This window comes from Penaeus japonicus, unplaced genomic scaffold (genome assembly GCF_977035675.1).
Source record: "Penaeus japonicus unplaced genomic scaffold, GWHDUDI00000001_assembly GWHDUDI00000013, whole genome shotgun sequence".
Taxonomy (NCBI): domain Eukaryota; kingdom Metazoa; phylum Arthropoda; class Malacostraca; order Decapoda; family Penaeidae; genus Penaeus; species Penaeus japonicus.
The window spans coordinates 43,719,908-43,737,407 of NW_028234415.1; the positions used below are offsets into that span (position 1 = coordinate 43,719,908).

The 17,500-nt window shown below is 36.0% G+C and overlaps 2 protein-coding genes, 1 long non-coding RNA gene and 2 other non-coding genes across 21 annotated transcripts in view; 4 read left to right on the forward strand and 1 right to left on the reverse strand.

Annotated features, from left to right (window-relative positions):
* Positions 1 to 3,957, forward strand: part of RpL13 (ribosomal protein L13) — a 4,774-nt gene extending 817 nt beyond the window's left edge. For all 4 annotated transcript variants that reach the window (XM_043028258.2, XM_086543596.1, XM_043028259.2 and 1 more), the window contains exons 2-6: positions 2,592 to 2,789; positions 3,059 to 3,110; positions 3,290 to 3,463; positions 3,581 to 3,712; positions 3,838 to 3,957. In XM_043028258.2, the coding sequence (XP_042884192.1) occupies positions 2,599 to 2,789; positions 3,059 to 3,110; positions 3,290 to 3,463; positions 3,581 to 3,712; positions 3,838 to 3,924 (636 nt within the window). In that variant the 5' untranslated portion in view covers positions 2,592 to 2,598 and the 3' untranslated portion in view covers positions 3,925 to 3,957. The remainder of the gene's footprint in view (positions 1 to 2,591; positions 2,790 to 3,058; positions 3,111 to 3,289; positions 3,464 to 3,580; positions 3,713 to 3,837) is intronic.
* A 2,446-nt stretch (positions 3,958 to 6,403) lies between these two features.
* Positions 6,404 to 6,471, forward strand: LOC122260836 (small nucleolar RNA SNORD31). The gene has a single exon (XR_006223852.1). It is a non-coding gene; the product is annotated as a small nucleolar RNA SNORD31 (small nucleolar RNA).
* A 1,206-nt stretch (positions 6,472 to 7,677) lies between these two features.
* LOC122260833 (uncharacterized) lies at positions 7,678 to 15,287 on the forward strand. 14 transcript variants are annotated; one of them, XR_015191577.1, is made up of 13 exons: positions 7,678 to 7,721; positions 7,993 to 8,161; positions 8,644 to 8,696; positions 8,930 to 9,305; positions 10,430 to 10,556; positions 10,800 to 10,845; positions 12,749 to 12,804; positions 13,038 to 13,093; positions 13,332 to 13,375; positions 13,780 to 13,977; positions 14,137 to 14,217; positions 14,434 to 14,467; positions 15,088 to 15,287. It is a non-coding gene; the product is annotated as an uncharacterized LOC122260833 (long non-coding RNA). The 14 variants fall into 14 exon arrangements; XR_015191578.1 differs by having other exon boundaries at positions 10,433 to 10,556; XR_015191576.1 differs by lacking the exons at positions 10,430 to 10,556; positions 10,800 to 10,845.
* On the forward strand, positions 10,672 to 10,736 carry LOC147470689 (small nucleolar RNA SNORD31). Its single transcript, XR_015191585.1, has one exon. It is a non-coding gene; the product is annotated as a small nucleolar RNA SNORD31 (small nucleolar RNA).
* Positions 15,288 to 17,059: 1,772 nt separating the features above from the next.
* Positions 17,060 to 17,500, reverse strand: part of CCDC151 (Coiled-coil domain containing protein 151) — a 22,932-nt gene continuing 22,491 nt past the window's right edge. The window contains exon 12 of the mRNA XM_086543597.1: positions 17,060 to 17,499. Within this exon, the coding sequence (XP_086399723.1) occupies positions 17,368 to 17,499 (132 nt within the window). The 3' untranslated portion in view covers positions 17,060 to 17,367. The remainder of the gene's footprint in view (position 17,500) is intronic.

Below are 17,500 nucleotides of genomic sequence, written 5' to 3' on the forward strand. Positions count from 1 at the left end.
AACGAACAGCCAGTTTCAGATATATTGTAAAGCTTACAAGTTTATTTATTGAATTTTCATTTGCCAGATTCAGTAGTTTATTCCATAGGAAATAATATTGGACCTACTAGCCATTAAACTGGAAAATTTGTATATTATATATATTATATTATATAGTATTATACTATATTATATTATATATTTAATAATCTAGGCAGTTGAATTCTTGCCAGACCTCGGAGCACTATTTTTTGTTCAAGGTTGTTAATATGGTAAATGCTGTGGACAGCATCCCTCGAGAGAACAGACAGTAGAATTAGAGTAACTGCTCGTGTAATGTACAAGTTGATTATTTAATGCTCCCATCCTTGTCACAACTGTTAATTTGTGTAATTAAAGTATTTAATTTTTTTGAACCAGTAAATTGCGCCGTACTCCTGTAATTTCTCTGGGTTATATTGATGTTCCATTTGTTATTCATCTTCATTGTGATATTCATTACATGCAATTTATTTTCGTGTATGAAACGTATAGAAATATATCGACATACCATATGCAAATCATAAAATTCAGGTCAGGCAATTATAGACAAATATTGGGATAAATGTTAAAATACCCTTGATATTCAATATCTGGGGGAATAGATCAGGCGTTCGTAGTACTAGATTACTAAAGAAGCTAATAACTAGGACACTAGACTAGCTATCTCACTAGGTTATACATATTAAAGGTTTGCTGGCCTTTTCTGAAGTGCCGACTGGCATGAGACAGGTGATGGAAATATATTAAACCTTTACACATACATCAGCAGTTGTAAGACATGGGAAGAGACGGAATAATAACTCGCATCACATATTTAGCAAACACGGATCTAAATTATTACTTTTACGGTATTGGTTGTTGCTTTTTAAGTGTGATTATCCAGAGCAAGTGTTGATAGGCAGTCAAAAGTGGAGGCATGTCGGGAACCAGTTTAATTCAATAACTTTATCAAAATTATTAATCTCATAAATAACATTAGTTTGATAGATACAAGATCCATGTAATCAAAAGGAAAGTTTGTAAAGAGGCCTTTGAAATTTATTTGATATTTTGCCAGACTGTATAGAACACAACTGGCAAGCAAAGTTCTTTTCTGAAAGACATGGTTTGTGCATAACACAGAAATTTGGAAACTCGTCACTCGTAAGGTACATCCAAGGGCATCATAATTGATATTACTGATTCCTCGGTAAGGAGCTGCTCATGTGGTCGTGACTTGCCCTCTTGTAATGGCATTGTCGCTTATTCAAACTCTTTAGAGATCCGGATGACAAGTCCTCTGCAGGCAGCATGAGTGACCTCGAGCCCCAAGTTGGCATGCCAGTTTGAAGGGCTTGTTAGCTGAGGGAGAAAGTGATTACTACATGGTGCTATTAAGTTAGATTAATAAGGCTATTTAACCCACTCACGCCGGATGACGTGCTGACACGTTTTCGACGTTTGACCGTTTTCCGCCGCCGACTGGCCAAGGGGCCAAGGCTTATCTGGCAAGCGAGAGAGCGGAGCGAGAGGCAGCCCAGGCTCGCGACCCGTGCGCCCGAGAATCTCGAAGCGTTCGGATGATGCGTTCGAAAACCTCGGTATAGCGACCGTGCAAAGCCGGAATGGCCCCGGCATGAATGGGTTAAGGAATTGATTACTTGTATATAAAGCAGGAAGGAAATGGTAGATGTGTTTTGAACTTGTTTATTTAGTGTGCAGTCAATACAAGTCTCCATAAATACAAATCATAAACACGTATGATTTTGTATTTGCTCATGTTACTTTTCCTTCAACTACTTTATTCTTTAGACATGCTACTTTATATTCTACAATTATTAATAACTCATTATCTATCCATGAGCATCAGAAAGTGCCACTGGATGGTCAACACTCCCAAACTGTTAGATGTAATAGAACCAATCACTTCCTCTTGGTCAGTGCCATCAAAACATGCACAATTGGAAATGGGTTTTCCTCAAGTCAGCCGTCCAATTGCAGTAACACTTGTAAAAGTAAAATGAGCCTTTGTTTTGAATAGCCTCGTAGCTAAGTCCACTACGAGTTTTGGGTTCTTGGGTTTTATTGTCAGTGATAGTAGTGTGGTTTGCTTCTCTTCAGAAAGTGATCCATGTACTGGATCTTTTTAAATCCTCTGCTTAGTTTCCTCGGCATAGTACAAGGGGGTAGATTGACAAGAGCTCACATGGGGGCCTGAAAGGTCTGCATCTACAGGCTTAGTGTCCCAATATGTTCATGGTGAAAAGTTATACAATTCAAAAATAAGGGGGGTGAGCTCTGCTGAAAATTAGTAGTCTGGCAGCTTTGAGTTTTTTCAGCTCGTCATAGGGTCTCAAACACACTGTAGGCCTTTTACTTGCTGGCATGAAGGGCAAGGCGTATTGTGCTACCGCTGGAATTGATCTTTGTTGTTTGCCACAAATATTAAACGTTTAAGTTTTTTGCTTTATACTTGGATATAGATTTTTTTGGTATATTAAGTGTTAGCATTATTGCTGAATAGAAATGGACAATTACTTACTAAACCCCTTACCCTTTTTTTCATTGCAAAAACTTGTTTTGATTTCCAGATCCACCATGGCTCCCAAGAGAAATAACATTATTCCAAATGGACATTTCCACAAGGACTGGCAGCGCTATGTCCGCACGTGGTTCACCCAGCCTGCCCGCAAGCACAGGCGCCGTGTAAAGAGGCAGGAGAAGGCTCGCCGTATTGCACCAAGGCCCCTCGGCAAGCTGAAGCCTATTGTCAGATGCCCCACTTCAAAGTAAGGGTTGTTGAATCTTTCAGGATCAAATGGCATTTAAGATCTGGCTGTATGTTTAGGGTGGCAAGCATTACATGTGTAGTTAATCACTATATGAAAGACTGCATAGTATTTTATAAATTGTTTTAAGAATGAACCTATATTTAAAATTTCATGTATAAATTTTTGTAAATCCAATGTAGATGAACTATTACCTTTTTTTACTAGTAAAAAGACTAGCAGAGTAGGATTTATGTAATGTTTATTCACTTTATTTTGATATCTTCCAGATACAACATTAAGCAGCGTCTTGGAAAGGGATTCACTCTTGAAGAAATTAAGGTAAGATCCATATTCTGAAAAGTTTGGATTGTCAACAAGTTATTACCTAAACAATTTTGTACTCACTTTAACAATGTATAATTAGTCATTGAAAATAATATATTTTGAGGGTGTATAAAGTGGTTGATTCATCTCAAGTTGTGTAGTGTCATTACATTTTATTTTCTAAATTTCTTCAGGCTGCTGGTATGTGCAAGCGTTATGCCCAGACTATTGGTATTGCCGTCGACCACCGACGTGTAAACAAGTCTGTCGGAGCTCTGCAGAAGAACGTACAGAGGCTCAAGGAATACAAGAGCAAGTTGATCCTCTTCCCACGCAAGACCACTAAGCCCAAGAAGACTGATGCTACTGTAAGTCTTGGGAGCTGGTTGTGTTATTGGTACTTTTATGTTGATCCTCTGATCTTAAATGATGAAGGACTTCGATGATTTTTCTGTTTCTTTTAACACGTGTTGTGATTTTTCCAGCCTGAGGAGATGGCAATGGCGCAGCAGCTGAAGGGAGTTGTGATGCCTTACACTGAAACCCAGAGGGGAGAGAAGGCCATGCTGGTCACCACCAAGGCCAAGAAGTTCACCTGCTATGGCACTCTGCGAAGGGTAGGTAGTGTTAATTTCTCTCAGGAAGTCAAAGATGAAGTATTATCTTGTATTATGAAGATATTTAGATTATCTCCTTGTTTAGAAATGCCATCAAAATGGGAATTTTTTTTGTTTTCCCACAGGAACGCACCATGGCACGCAACTGGGGTATCCGTGCCAAGAAGGCCAAGGAAGCTGCAGAAGATGCTGCTGTTATTGGCAAAAAGTAAAATGTACCACTATAGTAAACCAAGGGAAGAAAAGATGTATTTTTACTATCCTTGTTATGTTCTTGTTTGCCTTCCTACAGGCCAAAAGTTATGTTCATTTTGGGTTATAACTGACTTCCATCAGACCCCCACTCAACCCAACTTTCAATGCCAGGGACCCCTAATTTTAAAAAATCCCAAAGGAACTTTGTAATATTTTTATATATATTCTTAGCAGCTTTTAACTTGTTTAATTGATGCAAATCTTATTGTTAAGACCTGGTTGCAAAACCACTAATATTTTGATTGAAACTAAAAAATAAAAATATATTTAATATGATTGAAACCAAAAGCAAGCAAATATGGTTTGAATCCATCAAACTGCAAGATTGAGGATCTGAACAGGTAAGGAAACTGCTTCTTTTTGTTCCTTTAATGCTATATATGTATATTTTATCATAATCTGTTAGTTCTCCTAGGGGTATATTGGCTGTCCCAATAATCAGCCAATAAGGAAAGTGTTATGGAGGGAAACACTGTTAACTCGAGGCTTTAGGCTTACGTGTTTGAAATATCCCAGCCTTTCGACTATTTGGAGCCAAAACAGTCCCTGTCAGCAACGGGTAAAAGGCACTCAAAGATACACAGATGGAATTTCCTGTTCTGCAATATATTGCGTGGTATGTGCTCTTCTACAGTATGTTTTGGCTTTTTTTTTTTTTTTTTTTTTTTTTTTTTCCAGGATTTTTTATATTCAATCCTGACTAATGAAAGCAGGGTATTATATTCAGATACAAGAAAAAGGATTCCATTTGCAACAAACGAGTAAAGAAGTCTTATCTTGCTCTGAACAGTTCTTTTTAGTAGCTATTATTAATTTACTTTTTTTTTTCTGGGTAAAATTTGTGTAATGCAGGGAAATATAAGGGCTGAATTAAAATTAATGATATACATATTGAGAGAGCATTTATATTCATACTTGAACATTTGTTATATGCAGTTTTCATCCATATGAATCTTTAATCTGTTTTGTCAAAGTGTGAGTCTTTTCTTTCTTTCTTGGATCAGAGCAACTAAAAGTTGAGATGCAAATTACATCTGTGCAATGTTGTCACCAGGGATGGGTGGAAGTAGTAGTGATACATCTAGGTAACTTTCACCAATCGACACTGGAGAGCAGAAGTGCAGTTAGCTTTCTGCTTGTAATTTGTACCAAAATCATTTCCCACCGAAGGAATTTCTAACCGGCTATTAGGGAAAGACTTTAAAGCTATCTCTAATAACTATTGATACTAGTCAATAATGGGATATTTCACAATAGAAGAAAAGATAATTTATTACAGTGTATATTTCTTAACCCATTCACGCCGGGGCCGTTCCGGCTTTGCACAGTCGCAATACCGGGGTTCTCGAACACTCAAGCCTAATGCCTTGAGATTCGTGGACGCACAAGCCGCGAGCCTGGGCTGCCCGCTCGCTCAACCCGAGCGCCGGGCTTGGTCTCGTATCTCGTCCTGGGTGTCTGATGCAAAAACCACAAAACGTGTCATCACATCAACTGGCTCCAATGGGTTAAATAATAAAGTTCATCATCGGGGAACAGTTTGTACAGTTTTTGAGTCATCTTATTGCATTAGGGATGTTTCATTATATATAATTATAAATTATAATGATTGATTTAGATGGGCAGTTTCTTGAATGCCAATTTATCACTTTACCTAAATGACTAAGCCCACAGGTTGAAAAAGGTTATATTGATAAATCACAACTTTGAAACTGGTATTACCTTCAATCAAGCAATGTCTCAATTGCTTTATATGGGTGTATGATATTGAATGTACTTTAGAAAAGTCGACATAAAAAAAGGTTACAGTAAAGCATTATTATGGTGATTGGATTAATGTCTTAGTCTAAAAATGTAGTTTTTGTGTAGCAGACTTGAGCATCGTAGCAAATCATACGCATGCTCACTTTACAGATAAAAATGAATTGAATAGTTATTTGTGATGTGTAAAAATCATTGTGTGACTTCAGTTTTTTATGTGGAATAGGGGAAAAACTTGTTTTGAATTTTGACAAGAATGCAATACAATTAGTTATATGAATGACTTGCTACCCCAGTTAGAATATCATGGAAGACAAAAATGTCACAAATACTATTGACGCCATTGAATATACATGCATTCCATCTTTTACAGATAAAACCATAGTGATGAGTTTGTATATCAAAGCAGATTTTCAAGTTTTACAAGGTTTGTATTTGTATTAGTTTAGTATATTGTATAATATCTTTTCAAACTTATTTGGCTTGTTACATAAGACATCTTTAGAGGTTTTAAAATATACTATTATGACAGATTTTCTGCCCCAGAATATGAAGAGATTTTCTCCAAAATATGGAAATAATAGTTTTAAAGACTACTTAGAACACGAAACTTGTCTTTTCATAAGGTTGCTCTCATTAATACTACTTGTTAAAAATAGTTTGTTAATAAAACCCAACCAAGTATGATGATTGACTTACCGCCCCAGCCTGAAGAATGTGATGACGGTTTTCTCTGAAAGGAGGTCCCAACATCAGGTAATTTGAAAAAGGAAATTCTTGTTTATACTTTTCCTCTTTGGCAGATGGAACCTGAAGTCTTTACCTGGACACAACACTTGGGCATTTTGAAATGTACAGGCTTGATGCCTCAGGCTGTTACCCTGCTGAGGCAGCTGCTTGCTACTACATACACAATCACCTGGCAAGCTGATCATGCAAAAGGCCATCACATTGTTGCATTGTCGATCATCAATAGGTTAAAGGAAGGATTTGTGAAACCTAAAAATTGACAGTGGATATCACTTCAGGGTTAGTATCCTCTGTTTGCTATCATTTTATTAGAGTATATTGGTGTTATAGAACTTGGTTAATGATGATAATATACCGCCCCAGTCTGAAAGTCTGATGATGGTTCCCTCTGATAACAATACTTATCAACAAATCTGTTATTACAATATGAAACTTGTTATTTACACACATTTACCTCCTTTTAACAGATTAAAACCTGCATGAATTAGTCCATCAAGAGTGAAGAGTATACTGAAGGAGACTTCAGTGTGTGATGACAAATATCACTTAGGTTAGTATTATATTTAATTTAGTTGTTGGCATTTTGCTACCTAGTGTTCTGTTTAAAGATCCTTGACCAGTTGTGGACGGGGCCTATGTTAGTTGGCGTACGCTTGCCAGATGGGGGGGGGGGGTTGCTTTGATCCACAAACTTTTTTTCTAGCCAACTCATTCGTACATTAGTGCTGAAAATTTTCCCCACTTCGTGTCCTGTCAAGTATGCAACTTAAAGCAGGTATTGGTTTGGCTATGGAAATGAGTAGACAAATTACACCTGTAGTTTTATCTCCATGTAAGAAAGACCTGTACATCATCAATAATATCACCACCATGAAATTATGGAAGTACAAAAATGAAGTTGGCAGAAATATTTCCTTTATTGTAAAGAAGAAAAAAAAATTCACTTTAGACTCCTCATTCCTAGTGCTACTTGACAAAGACAGTCAAACTGGCAATGGCTTCTTGTACAATTTGAATATGCCCACAGCGCTAATGGCATAATGTTGCCTCCTGCAGCGGGTTATTTAATGATGATAATATACCGCCCCAGTCTGAAAGTCTGATGATGGTTCCCTCTGATAAAAATTTCATGCAATAGATAAGCAATTATAATGATTATCAAACCTGTTATTTACACCTTTTTCTCTTTACCAGATTCAACCCTATAAGTGACTTATGGTGCAACAACCGTGGACATGAATAGGTCAGTATAATTTTCTTTTTGAATCATATAATTTTCTTTGACTTTTTCACACATTATTCTGTTTAGATCATGAACCATAGCACTAATTGGATTTTTTTTTTACAATGTGTAGATTAGAAAATGTATTTCCTTTCATTAGTTTTCATTCTATTTGTATGACTATATTTAATATACTGTCTGAAGATCATGAAGACTTGCTTTCATCTGATAGGAAGACTACCATAAAGCATATGCATAAGAATTGTTCTTATACATATTCACTATTTTCCAGATTAGAGTATAAGTATACTAAAGGAGACTTCAGAATGTGACCGCCTCCAGTGGTCATCAAGTGATATTGGCTGTTTCATCATGGCATTGTCTTTGTCATCTCGCCAGATGATTTGTTGCTGCCTCAGCAATGTTAGGCTTCCACATTTTGAAATGTCTGGCCACAAAAGGTTGGTATCGTTTGTTGGTTTTAGTTCTTGGCATTTTGCAACTGTTCTGTTTAGATCCTTAGTTCATGATGATAAAATACCGCCCCAGTCTGAAAGTCTGATGATGGTTCCCTCTGATAGAATTACATGCCAAAAAGAGTAATTAGAATATCAAACCTTTTATTTATAACCGTTTTCCCTATTAACAGATTGAAAACTACAAGTGTTACGTAATGCAACAACACTGGACACGGAATAAGTGGAGGTTGGTATCAAATTTTACACAAGCACAAAGTAGTATTATGTAAGAAAAGGAAAATAATAGTTGGATTTAGTTATTCGCTATTTGCTAGAATAATTTGTTTAGAGATCCTTAGTTCGTGATGATAAAATACCGCCCCAGTCTGAAAGTCTGATGATGGTTCCCTCTGATAGAATTACATGCCAAAAAGAGTAATTAGAATATCAAACCTTTTATTTATAAACGTTTTCCCTATTAACAGATTGAAAACTACAAGTTCGTAATGCAACAACAGTGGACACGGAATAACTGGAGGTTAGTATCAACTTCTACACAAAGTAGTATTATGTAAGAAAAGGAAAATAATAGTTGGATTTAGTTATTCGCTATTTGCTAGAATAATTTGTTTAGAGATCCTTAGTTCGTGATGATAAAATACCGCCCCAGTCTGAAAGTCTGATGATGGTTCCCTCTGATAGAATTACATGCCATAAATATGTAATTAAAATAGCAAACCTGAAATTTATACACATTTTCTCTTGTTGCAGGTTAACCCAATAGGATGTAACAACAGAACTGGCAGTCAAACCAGGAGTTCTACAATGCTGGCGGCATTGGTTAAGATTTAGGGTCCTCTGGTCAGCACAGCCTACCCTAAATGGCATTTTCTCATAAATCGGTCGCAAAACAAGGGTTTAAGCTGTCTCTGGAACCCTGTTGCTCTGAAGTTAGTGCCATTACAGTCATAACACTTCATTACTGTGTATGCACTTCAACTGAGAGCAGATGCCAGTGCCATGTCACATGCGCATTGACACCCGGCATTACGCATTTTTTCAACGTGTCACATAAACATGACATCCATCATCAAAGGGCTACAACCAACAAGTGTGATGTAGTCCAGCAACAATGGACATGTCTTTGGTAAGTTTCATAATCTGTACGAGTTGAATAATTTTCTTTTTACAAGAATTATATTATCAAGACAAAATAGTATTGTATTGGTTTTAGGTGTTTAATTTTGCTACTCTGTATGCTTAGTTTAGAGATCCTTAACCCATTCACGCCGGTTGACGTGATAGCACGTATTGTGGTTTTCGCGTCAGACGCCCTGGACGCGCTATGAGGGGAAGCCGCGCGCTCGGGTAGAGCGAGCGGGCAACCGAGGCTTGCGGCTTGTGCACCCGATAATCTCGAGGCGTTAGGCTTATGCGTTCGAGAACCCCGGTATTGCGACCGCGCAAAGCCGGAACTGCCCCGGCGTGAATGGGTTAAGTCATTGGCGCCGGGTGACGTGATATCACATGCAAATATTTGTCTCCCGCCAGAGGATGTCTTATCAAGTCATAATTTCTCCCCTAAAACATGTAGGAGTTGCATTTGTATGCACACATTTTCCTTCACTTCTGAAAATAATGTAAACAAATACAAAAACCTATTATTATCACCTGCTCATGAAGGTGCAACACCGCATTACTCTAAGAGAGATCTCGTGTTTAGTCACTGCATGCGCTTGTCTAGCCAGCTGGAGTGGCATTACACTAATATGGGTTAAATTATGATCTTGCACAAGGTTGATAGTGTGATGATGGTGCTATCTGATATATTTATTCCAAAAATGTCATTAATCAGAAGGAAAAGACCATAACCATGTTTGATATTTTAGTGCTCATTATACTTGTATAATAATTATGTACTGTTCTGTCCCAGCCTGAAACATGTGAAGACTGTTTTTTTGTGATAGGAGCACTATGCATTTAAGCAGATGCATAAGAATAGCATCTTTTCCTTTATATATATTAACTATTTTACACATGAAATCAAAAGAAAACAATGAGTTCAGAAATTGGCAGCAAACTTTTTTCAGATTGTATTTGTTAGATTTAGTTATCATCTTCTTACGAGTATGATCTGTATCCTTAGTTCGTGATGATAGAATACCGCCCCAGTCTGAAAGTCTGATGATGGTTCCCTCTGATAGAATTACATGCCAAAAATATGTAATTAAAAAAGCAAACATGATATTTATACACATTTTTTTCTTTTAGCAGGTTAACCCAGTGGCAATGGTGTGCATAAAGACTGAACCAACACCTGGCATTGCACATTTTTAGTCGCCCAAAGGGCTAAAACCTACAAGTGTGATGTAGTTCAGCAACATTGGACGTTTCATTGGTAAGTTACATAATCTGTATGAGTTGGATAATTTTCTTTACACAATCAAGACAAAATAGTATTGTTGGTTTGAATTGTTTTCATTTTGCTACGGAGTATGTTTAGTTAGATATCCCTAAATTGTGATGATAAAATACCGCCCCAGTCTGATAGTCTGATGATGGTTCCCTCTGAAATAAATCCATTCCAAAAATGTTCTCAAAATATCGAACCTGTTATTTATGCACATTTCCTCTCTACCAGATTAAAACCAGCGAGTGTGATGTAGTACAACAGTGGGCTTCTATAGGTTAGTATTTTTATTTTTTAAGCAACATGTTATTTGACAGTTTTAAAGTTAACTAGAAGCAGCAAAATGTCTATTCAATTTTTGCAAAAATACCCAAAATTTAATTCTGTTTATTCATGTCATTTGAAGAGTAAGATGCACCTAGTATTTTTTCTTTCCACTGCTGTTCATTCTACTTTTATGACTTGACATACCATATTGTCCCAGTCTGAAGAACATGATGACTTGTTATTCTTTAGATCCTTAGTTCATGATGATAAAATACCGCCCCAGTCTGAAAGTCTGATGATGGTTCCCTCTGATTGATAGAATTACATGCCAAAAAAAGTAATTAGAATATCAGACCTGTTATTTATACATGTTTTCCCTGTTAACAGATTGAAAACTACAAGTTACGTAATGCAACAACAGTGGAGACTGAATAAGTGGAGGTTGGTATCAAATTCTACACAAGGACTAAGTACCATTATATAAGAAAAGGAAAATAATTAGTTAGATTTAGTTATTGGCTGTTTTCTAGTATAATCTGTTCTGAGATCCTTAGTTCATGATGATAAAATACCGCCCCAGTCTGAAAGTCTGATGATGGTTCCCTCTGAATTACGTGCCTAAAATATGTAATTAAAAAAGCAAACCTGATATTTATACACATTTTTTCTTTTAGCAGGTTAACCCAGTGGCAACGGTGTCCATAACTTAACAACACCTCTCATTGCGTATTTTTAGTCACCCAAAGGGTTAAAACCTACACGTGTGATGTAGTCCAGCAACAGTGGATGCGTCATTGGTAAGTTTCATAATCTGTAGGAGTTGGATAATTTTCTTTACGCAATCAAGACAAAATTGTATTGTGTTGGTTTGAGTTGTTTTCATTTTGCTACGGAGTATGTTTAGTTTAGAGCCCTAAATTATGATGATAAAATACCGCCCCAGTCTGATAGTCTGATGAAGGTTCCCTCTAAAATATATGCCAAAAATATGTAATTAAAATATGAAACCTGTTATTTATGCACATTTCCTCTTTACCAGATTAAAACCAGCAAGTGTGATGGAGTACAACAACAGTGGGCTTTTATAGGTTAGTATTTTTTTTTTTTTTTTAAGCAACATGTTATTTGACAGTTTTAAAATGAACTAGGAGTAGTTCTAGTTCTAGTTCGTGATGATAATATACCGCCCCAGTCTGAAAGTCTGATGATGGTTCCCTCTGAAAGAATGACATGCCAAATATATGCATTTGAAATAGCAAGCCTGATATTTATACACATTTTCTCTTGTAGCAGGTTAACCCAATGGCAATGGTGCAGATAACGACTGAACTGGCAGTCAAACCAAGCGTTCTACGATGCTGGCTTAATTGGCTAAAAAATAGAGGGATGGGGAAATTATTTTCTCTGCCTTCTGAGCAGCACCGCCTACCCTAAAGGATGTTTTCTCATAAATCAGTCATGAAAGAAGGGTTTAAGCTGTCTCTGGAACCCTGTTGCTCTGAACCTTGTGCCATTACAGCCATAATACTTCATTACTGTGTATGCGCTTCAACTGTGAGCAGATGCTTATGCCACATCAGAAAAGCATTGAAACCTGGCGTTGCGCATTTTTAGTGGCCCAAAGAGTTGAAACCTACAAGTGTAATGTAGTTCAGCAACATTGGACGTGTCATTGGTAAGTTACATAATTTGTATGTGTTGAATAATTTTCTTTACACAATCAAGACAAAATAGTATTGCATTGGTTATTTACATTTTGATACAGAGAATGTAGTTTTGAGATCCTTAGATTATGATGATAAAATACCGCCCCAGTCTGAAAGTCTGATGATGGTTCCCTCTGATAGAATATGCCAAAAAGGAGTGATTGGAATATCAAACCTTTTATTTATACATGGTTTCCCTATTAACAGATTGAAAACTACAAGTGTTAAGTAATGCAACAACAGTGGACACGGAATAAGTGGAGGTTAGTATCAAATTCTACACACGGACACAGTAGTATATAAGAAAAAGAAAATAATTAGTTGGATCTAGTTATTGGCTGTTTTCTAGTATTTGTTTATAGAGATCCTTAGTTCGTGATGATAAAATACCGCCCCAGTCTGAAAGTCTGATGATGGTTCCCTCTGATAGAATATGCCAAAAAGGAGTGATTGGAATATCAAACCTTTTATTTATACATGTTTTCCCTATTAACAGATTGAAAACTACAAGTGTTACATAGTGCTACAACAGTGGACTCGGAATAAGTGGAGGTTAGTATCAAATTCCACATGATGAGGACAAAGTAGCATGTGAGAAAGTAAAATAATTAGTTGGATTTAGTTATTGGCTGTTTGCTAGTTTGATCTGTTTCGAGATCCTTTGTTCATGATGATAAAATACCGCCCCAGTCTGAAAGTCTGATGATGGTTCCCTCTGAAAAATATGCTAAAAAAAAAATTGTATTTAAGATATCAAAGCTGTTATTTAAACTTTATTTTCTCTTTGCAGATTAAAACCTACAAGTGTGGTTCAATTGTGGTGAATTTCCATAGGTTAGTATTTTCTTTTTTGTTATATAATTTTCTTGGAGGAATTTTACGTTATCAAGACAGATTGGTAATGTTTGAAAAAAAAAAAGTCTGGTACTATCTCAATTTTTGTCAAAACTGAATGTTTTATATAGTATATTCAGTCCCTTAAATGTTTTTGAACAAGCAGAATGAATACTGACTTACCGTACTGTCCCAGTGTAAAGAATGTGCATAAGGTCAGTATCCTATGGACTCGATGTTTATTGTGGTTTAATGATATGTATGAACAGAACCAAGTATGATGATTGACTTACCGCCCCAGCCTGAAGAATGTGATGACGGTTCTCTCTGAAAGAATTTCCCACAAAATGCTATGAATGAGGATGATTTAATATTTATACATAATTTTTTTTCTCCATTTATAGATGGAACCTGAAGACCATTAACTCGTTGGCAATGAATCATTTGGATGAGTACCATGGTGAGAGTGACCCCAAAATATTGGAACATTTTGCCATGCTAATGGATGCTGTTACTGGAGTTGTAGGTGACACTGAAATGAACTCTACATACTTCTCCGTGTCAACGGTTCAGAATAAAAAATTGACTGGATATTACCAAAGGTTGGCATCATTAGTGTGTTTTAGTTGTTTGCATATTATGATGATAATATACCGCCCCAGTCTGATAGTCTGATGAAGGTTCCTTCTGATAGAGAGATTTACCAAAAAAGTGTTACCAAAATATCAAACATCTTGTTTATTCACACTTTCCCTCGACAGATAAAACCTACAAATGTGATTTGCTGCTGCAACAACAATGGACTGGCAAAGGGAAAGATAATTTGGGAGTATTAGCACAAGGTCAGTATGTGTTTGATTTGCCGCCACTTGAGTTGTCATTTTGAATACTAACATTGGATGAGGTCTACTTGCATGATGATAATTGAATGCCCCTGGCTGAATACCTTGATGATTTTGTATTCTGACTAAAAAAGAAAAACAAAAAATTGAAGGCAAGGATCGCCGAAGTTTCAGAATTTTAATTTCCCATTTCTTTTTTCCTGCCTATGGAAACAGAAAGCATGGTATGGGAGTTCCAATTTCTCTCAAGGTTAGTATATAAGAAATAGAAGTACTGTCTAGTGAAGATGGTTTGGGAATTAGATATAAATGGAATTATGATGTGCATTCTCGTATATTGTGGTGTTTTATGAACAAAAACTTTGCCAAAGATCCTACATTAAGCAGCATCCTTATTTTTTTTTTACTTTGAGGGTGGTAAAAGTGTTTGGTTTGGCATTATTTGTGATGTATAGACTGAAAATTCTCCTTTCTAATATATACTCGTAAGGCATGCAAACTTTATACTTGTTTAATAGTCTTAAGTGTCATTAGTCAAGTGACAAGCTTGCTAGTTTGTTTTAAAAGATTATTTTTTGAACATTTTGAAAATGTTATTTTTTATTTACATAATTGCATCTCTTTCCACCAAATGATAAATGTACAGATCCTTTGAAACTTCATATATTGCCCTTTTTTACAATATCCTAAATCGTATTGCATTATTGTCTTGTCAATTATTCTCAAGTAAAAGCTTGAGAACTTTGGTAATATGTTGCACTTTCGTTTACTGATATTGCTTTAGAGGATTAGATTTTTTCACTTTTAAACAAATTGCATATAATTAATAAGGGCTTCATTATATTTTTTTATTTCTTTCATTTTTTTCAGGTCGTGTTTTCCGAATGTTGGACTGGACCTCTGAGATTGAATCAAGACAGGAAGGTGGATTTTGTCTGAGACTTGCCATAAAATGTCCTAAGTAGGGCGCACTAGATTAGAAGAAATCTTGTGCCAAAAAGGTTGTATTTTTGTTTAATGATGACGAAATCTACATTGGCAATGTTAATTAATAAAATGAACCTCTGAAACTTCTCTTTTTCTACCCCCTTTTTTTTAAGTATACCATTATTGCTGATGCCTCGCTGTCATATGCTTTTATATTTTAACTATAAATTTCTAATGGTTATGTATGAAGTCACTCTCTAGAACATATTGTATATAATAAATTCAAGTATAGAAACCAATATACAAACACTGCTTGCCAAAGTTAGGCGAATCAAAAACGATAAATTACAACAGGATATTACCCTTCTGAAAGATGTACTTTTACCAGTTATCCTCATGCAATCTATTGTCCAAATGTTCATCAATAACACTTTTTTCCTCTTTACACGATCATGATTCTGTAACAGCTGGAAAGGCTTAGTAACTAATTCAGTGGCATTAGTTTACCCCAGTGGAATCCATCTTGAAAATGTTGATCGGTACAAGACGAAATAGTTCTTGCCATTGAACAGTATTTACAATATATGTGACGTTTCACTTGAATATAAAATTATATTTTATTAAACTTTTGCCATTTTCTAAGAAGGGTTTAATGTTGAATATTTATCCACAAATTTAGAAGTTGCCGTTAGTAGACAATGGATTAAGGTTTATCTGTATTATTAATCTGACTAAAAGGGATAAATAAAGTATTAGTTAACATGGTAACGTTGAATGCCAATAGTTTTTCTCTATTGGCAAGCTTGTATTTCACACAACCACTGAGTATTGAATTTCATTACAAAGGAAAAATGACACCGAGGTTCATGATGCATGAAACAGAAGGCAGTGGGCCACTCAATGTGCCAATAGTACATGCAGTAACTGACCTGAAAATATTTTTGATAGTTCCTGAAATCATTTCTTACACATTCAGTAAAGTACTATTGTACATAACACATTTGACAATTGAACTCTTGATGTCTACACATTCGATTTTTTTTTCTACCAGGAGGCACGTTTTCCCTCGTTAGCTCTCTTCGTAAAACTACTAATCAGTTTAATTTATCTCCGCGTTAATGATATTTGAAAACGAGCCGATACCTGTTCCTGCAGTAGATTCCATCCCTCATATATTGGAATTTTGAAAAGTGCACATCACAGAGAACGTTATACGTCATTATCGTATGTGACGGTCATTTATATATCCATTCTGACGAAGAATAATGGCGGAGGGTAGCCATGAAGGGAAATGAGTATGATATAAATTGTATGATTAAACATTTTGAAACAAACATTAATGCCAATGTTAGAGGTTGAGGAAATTGTTTCCATGTTTTTGCTCACTCGTATTTTTTTAATGTTCTTGCTTAACTACTTTTAAATTAATTTTGTACTCTGTTAATAAAAAGGCAGGCAAAACCTCTACAGTCTCTGATATAAGAGAAAGCAAGGATCAATTTATCTTTTGGATTATTTCCAGTAGTTATGGCCGATGTCTAATAATGACAAAACTTTATTTCAATAATAATTCTAGAATTGTTACAAAATGTCAAATGTTTCTTGATACTATTTGTTCCAATTTAATCAAGCTTGCTTTTTGCCATGTTTTGTTTGTAAATGAATGGCGTATACCATCTCGGTTGTTAGAACTTTCAATGTGACCATCTCTCATTTCACAGGTAGAAAAAAATCGGGAATGATTTTGATCCATCTGTACTTATTTTTGGCCAAAATAAAATTCAACCCAATTATCACTGGTTATTATTCATGGCACTACCTTTAATGATATGATATATATGCATGGGATAATCAAAGACAATTTTTCATTTCAATAAGACATCTATTTCCACCTCGTTTTATTATTTAACGCTCATAAATCATGAAAAATACAAGTTCACGCCAAGCTGATCATGAAAAATCGGCGAATAATGATAATAACGAAACCAAAACTGGACAGAACACGATTCTCAAACCTTGATATTAATTTACGGCCTATAGTTATAATGGATATAAAGATGATAGTTAAATTAAAGCAACCAGCAAGGAAGTGAAGACGACACACAGCTTAAGAGACCACTAATCTACATCCTATCATCCCACAGCTTACGTGAATACCCAAGACCCGAAGACCTGTCCACCAAGTCTTCGCAAGAGGGCGACGAAACGAAAAGCTTGAGGTCCCTAAGACTTGAAAGACGTGACAGGTCGGTTCCTCTTTCGCGCCTTTGCCTCCACGATCATCTGGGCTTGTCTCTTGATGAATTTCCTGGTCAGGGTCTCCTCCTCCTCGCCGCTGTCTCCGCCCTCTTCGACC